At 41.1% G+C, this 9,100-nt stretch overlaps 1 protein-coding gene across 1 annotated transcript; it reads left to right on the top strand.

Moving 5' to 3' along the window:
• The first annotated feature begins 281 nt into the window (after positions 1-281).
• LOC118794518 (protein SCO1 homolog, mitochondrial) lies at positions 282-5,324 on the top strand. Its single transcript, XM_036552778.1, has 7 exons — positions 282-696; positions 872-1,006; positions 2,133-2,223; positions 2,707-2,904; positions 3,653-3,745; positions 4,470-4,585; positions 4,917-5,324. Exons 1-7 carry the CDS (start codon positions 511-513, stop codon positions 5,049-5,051), a joined length of 954 nt encoding a protein of 317 aa, XP_036408671.1. The 5' UTR covers positions 282-510; the 3' UTR covers positions 5,052-5,324.
• Positions 5,325-9,100: the final 3,776 nt, after the last annotated feature.

The raw sequence follows: 9,100 nt of genomic DNA, 5'->3' as shown, positions 1-9,100 counted from the left end.
TAACTTTATTTAAAATTAATTAATTACATTTAAAAAATTACTTTATACTAAATTTGGCACATTAATACTGCGCATAATCTATATTATTCATTTGTTTACGAAAACAATTATACGTTCGGTTTGAGGATAATACTGGTCGAAAATAGATAACTGTATTGCCTGTCTCAAGATGGTTTATTATAAGCGTTCGTTTCAGGACGACCTAAAAGAGCGGGTCATCACCGGAACTATTAAAGCATAAACCGGAACCGTAAACTCGCACAGGAAGACACGTACAATTGTGGCTCTCACGGCTCAGGGGAATCTGTCGCCAGCATCTGATCCAGGGTCGACGTACAAAACCCAGACCATGAACCAAAATATTATGTGAACAAGCTAAACCTGATTCAGGATCAGCAGTAGATACTCTGCACCGGTATTATTCGCGATTAGCTAACTGCCTTAGATAACCTTCGGCGAATCAACTTCCGCATTTATTTTCCTCCGAAAAACGTTTTAGGATAACACACCATGGCACAGGCTCTAGCGTCAGTAGTCAGCAACCCGAGTTTAAAACTGGGAATACTGAATCGTATTATTTTACAGAAAAACGTAAATGCTCACATTGCTTGCAGTTTTACGAGTAGTGCACTCAGATTATCCAGGGGAAACGTGTGTGTATGTCCCGGTTTCTCGCTCCACAGATCACATGGGCTGGTAAGTAAACTCTGTAATTTCGTGTTCACTTCACATTAGCTAAAAATGGGGTTCGTTTTCCTTCGTAAGCGAAGCCCGTATTGCTATGGGTTGCAGATGAGGGACATCTAATTGCGTATTGAAAATTCTTGGATCCGAAGGTTCACTGTCTCTTTTCTGCTTTGCTATCCCGCAGGTCAACAGCCCACACGGGAGCCTGGAGTGCAGGGCACTCCACAAAAACCTACTTCGACACGACTGTAACTTTAGATCAGTCACCTCCATGCCTCCGCCACCACACTCCGGTGACAAATCGAACAGAAAGACTGGGGTACGGATACAAATCGAAATGTTTCCTTGAAATGATAATGATAGCCTATCTAGTTAATCAACGCTTCACGAAAGTGTCTATGGGAGATGAAATTCGTAGTTTTTGGGCGTGTGGTAATGCTGCAGTTCATTGCTGATAGAGTGTAACAGTGAAGTGAAGCAGTCATGGAGATGAACTGATTAGTGATACTGTGCAACACGACGTTCCAGAAGTACCTGAGTACCTTTGTGAAGTCATGATGTCGCCATGCGTTGTAATAATCTTCAAAGTATGTGTTCAGTTACTGACGTGCGCTCAAAGACTCTTCATGACCATTTCAGTATTGGTTCATTCTTTTCGGTTCTGACAAAAGGATTGTGTGTACGATGACACGATCATATGGTTGTGTTCCACACCACTGTACAACTGCACCATACAAGGTGTTATATGAGGGTGCTGATGAAATTCACAGCATTCATTCATTTCTTGATGGTTTTTATTAAACAAGCAAGGGATACTCAGCTGACTTCCAGACCTCTGAAAACACCATACCTACACAGGAACAGACACAGGTTATATAAAGTCCATTTAATTACCCATGTGTAATTTTCTATCCATATTATGCAATACTCAGTGTGTTGATCTCTGATGATTGGTAGTGCATGATGTAGTACAGAGGGAGCTGTTGTGTACTGGTATAAAAGGTGACTCAGTGGACCAGTCCAGTACCTCACGCAAGATAGGAGATTGACCATTGTAATGGGAGAGTGAGACTTCACAAACCCCTAAATGGGTGAAACTCTCATTCCTTCATCAGTCACTCACCAATTTGAACCAACTATTGTGTCTTCCCTGTGCAGAGCTACCTCTGTTGATTGGTTGAGACAAGCTAGTGATTAACAACATGGGGTAGCTCCATGAAGCCCAACCGCTAACAAGTCTTACACTGGGGGCAAAGTGTAGAGCTCCTTTAACTCAGCTGAACCCCAGAGGCACAGACAGGCACACAAGCTGCCTACTCACTTACCGTCACATTCTGCTGTGCACACTCTCCTGCTGCGTCGGACGTGCACACACCAGGGCGCACTCGCTGCAGATTGCATACACATTCTTATGCACTGCAGCTTCTCTTCCTTCCCTCCAGTAGCCGGTGACATGGAAGTCGTTAGCGGTAACATTTGCCTTTGGTGGAGCACTCCTGGCTGGGATGAAGTACTTCAAGAAGGAGAAGGAAGAAAGTGAGTCCTTAAACACAGGGCTGTTCCACAGCCACTGATGTCTCTGCACATTCTGTACATTCAAACTGGAGTGAAATACTTGACTAATGTGGGTCATTATGAAGGGAAAGCATAGAGTGCTTGCACACTGCAGTCAGGTACCACAGCCTGTGGGTACTATATAATTTCCATTCAGTTTATCTTTCGCCCAGTTGCTTAGAGATGCACGTATTGTATGTATGCTGCTTTAGCTCTTTTTATTGCAGAGGCATGACCATGAAATAGTGAAGATACTGTGGACAACTATAATTGGTATCCGCATTGTCTTCAAACACTTATTTCAATCTATAAGGTCCCATAAATGTAAGATACAGTAAACAGTGGTATTTCTCAGAGTACATTTCGAACAGACTTTGTATTGATGCATTGAATAGACAAAGAATTGTTTCTAGTGTTCTTTCCTTTGTGTGTGTTTGCGCCTTTGCATGCATACCCCCACTACAGTGATTGAGAGAGAAAGGACGAGGTCGTTGGGGAAGCCAGCACTTGGAGGCCCATTTTCCCTGGTGGACCACAACAATGAACCCAGGAAGAGTGAAGACTTCCTGGGCCAGTGGATCCTGATATACTTCGGCTTCACACACTGTCCAGATATCTGCCCAGATGAGCTGGAGAAAATGATTGAGGTTGTTGATGAAATCGGTAGGAAGAAATTGTCTTTATGAAGAATCAAACAGTAACCCATGTAATGAGTAGCACTCCTGTAGTAGTGTGGCGTAGTAGGTAGAAGGTTAAATTTTTCACCTTTACATTACATTATTGGCATTTAGCAGATCCGCCTATCCAGTGCAACATACATAGGTTATAATTTTTTTTTTATTTTTTACATGTTACCATTTATGCAACTGAGTATATACTTTGACAGTTCTGGATTAAGTACCTTGCCCAGGGGTACAACAGCAGTGCCCCAGAGGGGAATTGAATCTGTAACCTTTCGGTTACAAGTCTTGCTCCTTACTGCTATGCTGTCTGCACCTGAAGGTTGCAGGTTCAAATCCTGTGTGGGCAATAGCAGTTACACACCTTGTAGTAAGCTAGTTTACCCAAGTTGCTTTGGTTAATATGCACTTATAATATAAATGTTCAATAATAGAAATGAATAATATGAGTAATATGTAAAATGAGTTTTGTTTGTACTCATGGTTAAGGGCTTGTGCCAGGGAAATAATTCAGTAATGTGTTGTTTGGGTGAAGTAGATGTAATTAGTTCAAACATGGATCCAGTTGTTTACCATAACAGAGAGCATCATTTTCACTGCTGTACCACTAGATGGCAGCAGATGCTGACATTGGATCTTGACATGCATAAATACGTTAGCATTCAAGCATTGAAAGCAGAGAGGTAGAAAGTGCAGTGGATGTTGAATTTTGTGGGATTTTTTTCATACAGACAGAATACCATCTCTTCCAAATTTAACACCTCTGCTCATCACAATTGATCCTGAAAGGGACACTCCAGAGGCCATGTCAGCCTATGTGAAAGGTATGAATATGAATAATAATTATGTGTCAGTTATTACACTACATTACATTACATCACATCATTTAGCAGTTGCTCTTACCCAGAGTGACTTCCAAAGTGCATCACAATGCTAAGAGTAGTATTGTGTACTGCTAAGAGTAGTATTGTACTGCAAGAGGTCAGTAAGATACTGAGTTAAGTGCTAGTGTAGGGTGTTTTTTTTAATAGAGAATAGGGATAAATAGGATAGATCGAGAGGAAGGTAGACTAGAGATAAAGCTTGACATGATAAAGCTTGATTATTATACCTTTGGTCTTCACTGTTTCATTGTATGACAATTTTTTTCCACGGTCCAAAAATACTAGTCTCACTTCATCCTGTATGGACCACATGGCACTATGACTGTGGTTGTGTAACTTTACTCTTTTGAGTGACTGTCCTGCAGCATTTGAATGCTATAATACAAAATGATTAAGTTGTGCTTATAAGTCATTGGAAAGGTCTATGCACATATTAGCATGAAGCTGAAATGTTGCTCTTAAGAACAGTAAATAGACACTGTGTCCACGCTTAAACACTGCTAGATGCTTATACTTGCACACTGCTTTCCGTGTGTCGTACTGGCTGTCCTGTACCTATACTCTTGTATTTGTGGCTCATGTGATATGCATTGTATGCATGTATCTTGCCATGATGAGACTGTAAGGAATAGGAACCTCTGCCAATGATGGGTTCTCCTTAAAGAGTTCTCTCCCAAACTGATTGGATTGACTGGGACAATGGAGCAACTGGATGCAGTTTCCCGTGCGTACAGAGTGTATTACAGTCAAGGCCCAAAGGATGAGGATAACGACTACATTGTAAGTCTGCCTTTGTTTTAATGAAGTAACCACACTGTGCTGAGAAGGCTCCTGAAGGATGTGAAAAAACCCAAGTTGGGGAAAATGGTGCTTCACACAGGCACAAATCTACCTCAAGGCCATTGGTTGATGCTTTGTTTGACCCACTGTGTGCTTTATTTGAGGTTACACTGGATTCTTTCAGAAAACTTATCAATAAACATTTGGTTCCAGTGAGACATTATTGGTTAACAGGCGATTACAAGGTGCAGGGCTGATGAATGTTTGTCAGAGAGCAGTTGTATGTGCCCTTTAGCCATGTTCAGTTTTGTGTGTGCCTTTTCAATTTCAGGTGGATCACACGATAATCATGTACCTGGTTGGTCCTGATGGCCAATTTGTTGACTATTTTGGCCAGAACAAGAAAAGTGCGGAGATCTCCTCCTCGATTGCGTTACATATGAGGAAGTACAGACAGGTCAAGTAGGATTGGCCACAGTGCATGGCTCAGTGCAATTCCTGTGCGCCCTTCACAGACTTAATATGTGCCCTTCAAGCACTTCCTGTGTGCACAGACTGTACACATTTTTCAACAGGCTAGTCCCTGTTTTCTCACACCCTACATTTTTCAAGAAGGTTTGTTTGGAGTTCTTGCAACATTAAGGAGTGCATTAAACATATGAATGACATTCTCTCTCTATGTGCCAGATTTTTAACAGAATCAAGACAGAAGGATGAAAAATATATTGACTTGATTTTATGCTGGACATTTGACTAATAAATTACTATTCCATTTGTTGTCTGCATTGGTTTGGTTTGTAATATTCAAAGGCTTCCTATCATCATTTTGGACTAATGTCAAAGTGTACCCTCTTGAATGTGATCTAGTATAAATTCTCCATCATGTTAGTTTACATTTTCAAATAGTTAAAAATTATGCAAATTTGAATGTCATATCCTAATCAGTCAAGCCATAGTAGGACGTCGCAGTAGGGGGTGTATCTACATAGAACACATTGTGGAGTCTGGCCTTTGAAAATACAAGCTATAGATGTGATTTAAGGTTTTCACAGACTGGATGTTAATGAAATTGTTTGACTAAAGCTATGGAAGTTAACGCAGCTCATTTGAATAATGCAGCCACAGCGGACTCTGCTTAAACACGCCCACGTCCTGTATTGAGATGTAAATTAATAACAGAACTTTGTCAGATGTTGGAAACCAACACTAAGTGAGTCGTAAAAGAGGAAGTATGGTCTTGATATCAACTAAAATGAAGCCGTAATCTTTGAAAGTAAAAACCATCTCTCTCCTAATAAACCAAAATCCTAACGAAAATCGTTACTCAAATAAAACCAAAATTTGCAATCCGCCCTGCTGCTCCGACTGTTTCTGCCCAACTGCGATACTTTTTCCGCCGGCTGAATAAACACTCGCTCGTCGGAGAATGGACAACAGACGTGGAGATGACAGACACTTGGTCGTTGTCGCTTTATTTAGATCTTTTAATTTGAACTTGACACGGCATTAACCTCCAAGCCGGGAGACTTGTCCATCTGTTACATGGAAGGTCATGTTAAAAACGGAGATGATGCGGATCTAGTAGGCTACGGTAGGTGGGTATTATGTAGGACATAGTAAATAATTCAACACAATGTAATCGCAGAAACGAACGTGGAAAAAAAATAAAAGAAAGGCAATATTATGGTTGCATGGATTAATGAACATCACTGTAGCTCGTACCTTTAAATCGGCATTTAATTTGACCAGGATGTGATTCGCCCAGGTCTGAGTAGATGACCAGCGTCTTATGTAGGCTAAAAACAAAACAAAATAATAATATCATGTCCTTAGGACATGTATTTTCTTAAATTGGTCTCTTTTCATCTGAAGCCATCAAAAGGTTTCTGCTTTAGCGACATAGGCTACCATGGCATACAGCTATGATAAATATTTCCAAAAACGGAACTATTATGGTTGGCATTTGGTGGCAATGGGGTGAAATTAATACTGTTCTGTTAAAGATGCATATGGTGCTTAATTCTGAAAGAAGTTTTTGACCGATCAGTAGCCCATTCAATAAGCCTCAGACAGACTGTCAAGATTGTTTTTCGCACTGGCCGCCAAGAATCAAGACGGAAATTAGCAGCTAATTTTGTGACAGAATGGCGGGAACGCGTTGGTGTTAGAAAATAGCTGCACCGCGCTGCGCGTCAGCGTCTGGGTTTTTGTCTCTGTGTGTTTAATGTTTATGCTAGCATTCTCAGTCGGCGAGCGACGATAGCCGGCAGCAGCGCCTGTCTTCAGATGCCAGTGCAGGGGAAAGGAGGGCGTTTCACCGTGTTAATCCCCGATGTTCCCGCTCCTGCGTCACGATCCTTCTTCAGTTGTAAGCAAAGGTCAGATAACCATACTCATAACGCGCGATGGACAGACGCTTAAAAAAGGCTGTCCTTGCTGCGTGTGGTAGCGGGTGGATCGGCGCAATTTTCCGACGAAGGCAGACAGGAGTTAGAATTTCTCAGGTGTTTATCTCAACAAAGTTTATCGAGGTAGGTCTCTGCTAAAACATTTCCATGGCAAATAAAGCGTCCATTGGTCTAATAAATCCTACTCAAACTTAACTGGCTATATGAATCACATTATTAACGGACCACAAACAAATCTTTTAGCCTCACATTAGTAGCCTAATACAGAACTATTCAAGCAAAAAGGGCTCTATTTAAATATTTCTAATCTGTATACAACAAATGTAAGTACAGTAATTAAGATCTGATTACAAGCCAAAACCATCATACAGCATGACAAAGACAGTGGCAGCAGTATGTCTAAATCTGACAGAGTACTGGCAAATCAATTTTTGTGTGTATGGCAACTAAAGAAGAGATAAAGAGAAGAAGAGACAAACCTTCATTGCTGACCTGCAGCATCACCACCTGCTGCGGTCAATACTGGAAACATGATCTGTGGAGAGGGGGAGGGGGAAGATACAACCGATTTCTGGGAATGTTCCTGTCATTTGTGACGACAATAAATTCAGCAGCCAGCTGCAGGAGAATTCAAGTATTCTAGATGTACAGTGGATATAATAAGTCTACACACCCTTATGAAATTGCAGATTTTTGAAATGTAAAAACATAAATAACAACATAAATGTCATAAACTCTTTCCAGCTTTAATGTGACCTTCCAACAAACAAAAATCCAGAGAAAGAAAGAGTTAATTATTAGGAAAAAATACATAAAAAACTACAACACCCTGATTGCATAAGTCTGCAAACCCTGCCCAACTAATACTTTGTGGAAGTACCTTTTGCATTTATTACAGCAGCAAGTCTTTGTGAATAAGTCTCTATTTACTTTGCACGTCTAGACTTTGGAATTTTATCCCCCCCCCCCTTCTTTGCAAAAAAGTTCAAGTTCCTTCAAATTGCGAGGGGATCTCCTGTGTACAGCTCTCTTTACGTTATTCCACAGGTTTTCGATGGGATTGAGGTCTGGGCTCTGAGTGGGCCATTCCAAGACTTTTTTCCTTTTCTGAAGCCATGCCTTGGTCGACTTGGATGTGTGCTTTGGGTCATTGTCATGTTGGAATGTGAAATTCCTCTTCATTTTCAGCTTTCTGACAGAGGCCAGTAGGCTTTATGCCAAAATATCTTGATATTTGGAGCTATTCACGATCCCATCTATCTTGACAAGAGCCCCTGAACCAGCTGAAGAGAAGCAGCCCCAAAGCATGATGCTACCACCACCATGCTTCAAAGTTCCTTGGATGATGAGCTTTATTGGCTTTGCGCCAAATATAATTTAGGCTGAAAAGTTCAACCATCAGACCACAGCACATTTTCCCACATGGTTTGGGGTGACTGAATGAATCCTTTGGCATAATTTAGGCAGGCTTGGATGTTCCTTTTTGTAACAAAGGGTTTCTGTCTTGCCACCCTACCCCATAGCCCAGACATGTGCAGAATATGAGAGATGATGGTCACATGCAAGCAGTGACCGGTACCTGCCAGAAACTCCTGTAGGTCCTTCAGTGTTGCTGTTGGCCTCTTGGTAGCCTCCCTGATAAGCTTTCTCCTTGTCCTCTCATCAACTTTGGAGGTTTGTCCTGATCTTTGCAATGTCATTTTCTCCACTTATTGATGATGGTTTGATAGTGCTCCATAGTACATCCAGTGCCTTCGATATTCTTTTATATCCCTTTCCTGAATCTTCTATATTATCTTCTCATTATTGCAAACTCAACTGTTTTGATTGTTTAGATTTTGCATTTATTTTAGTGTCCACCCATGTATCAATTTAGTGTGAATCCGTTCTATTTTTAACTTGACATTAGGGGGAGGTGATGGATGATTATTTTGCCAAACACACATTGCTGTTCTACAGGTGTAGCATGTATAATGAGATGACAGGGGCTACCTGTACATTTCTTGCTCAAGAGTGTCTTCATCGATAACATTTTTAATGATAGAATTATTCCTAACCAGCAGATGTCTTTTATTAACACACTCACTTCAGGGGCCACATATGCAGC

This window comes from Megalops cyprinoides, chromosome 19, assembly GCF_013368585.1.
Source record: "Megalops cyprinoides isolate fMegCyp1 chromosome 19, fMegCyp1.pri, whole genome shotgun sequence".
In the NCBI taxonomy this organism is placed as follows: domain Eukaryota; kingdom Metazoa; phylum Chordata; class Actinopteri; order Elopiformes; family Megalopidae; genus Megalops; species Megalops cyprinoides.
This window is presented reverse-complemented; position numbering and strand designations above follow the sequence as displayed.

Excerpts from the sequence above, each read along its gene's own strand:
- LOC118794518 (XM_036552778.1), top strand. The coding sequence starts at position 511 with ATGGCACAGGCTCTAGCGTCAGTAGTCAGCAACCCGAGTTTAAAACTG. Across the intron at positions 2,224-2,706 it reads CAAGAAGGAGAAGGAAGAAA|TGATTGAGAGAGAAAGGACG; the intron begins GTGAGTCCTTAA and ends CCCCCACTACAG. Across the intron at positions 3,746-4,469 it reads CATGTCAGCCTATGTGAAAG|AGTTCTCTCCCAAACTGATT; the intron begins GTATGAATATGA and ends TTCTCCTTAAAG.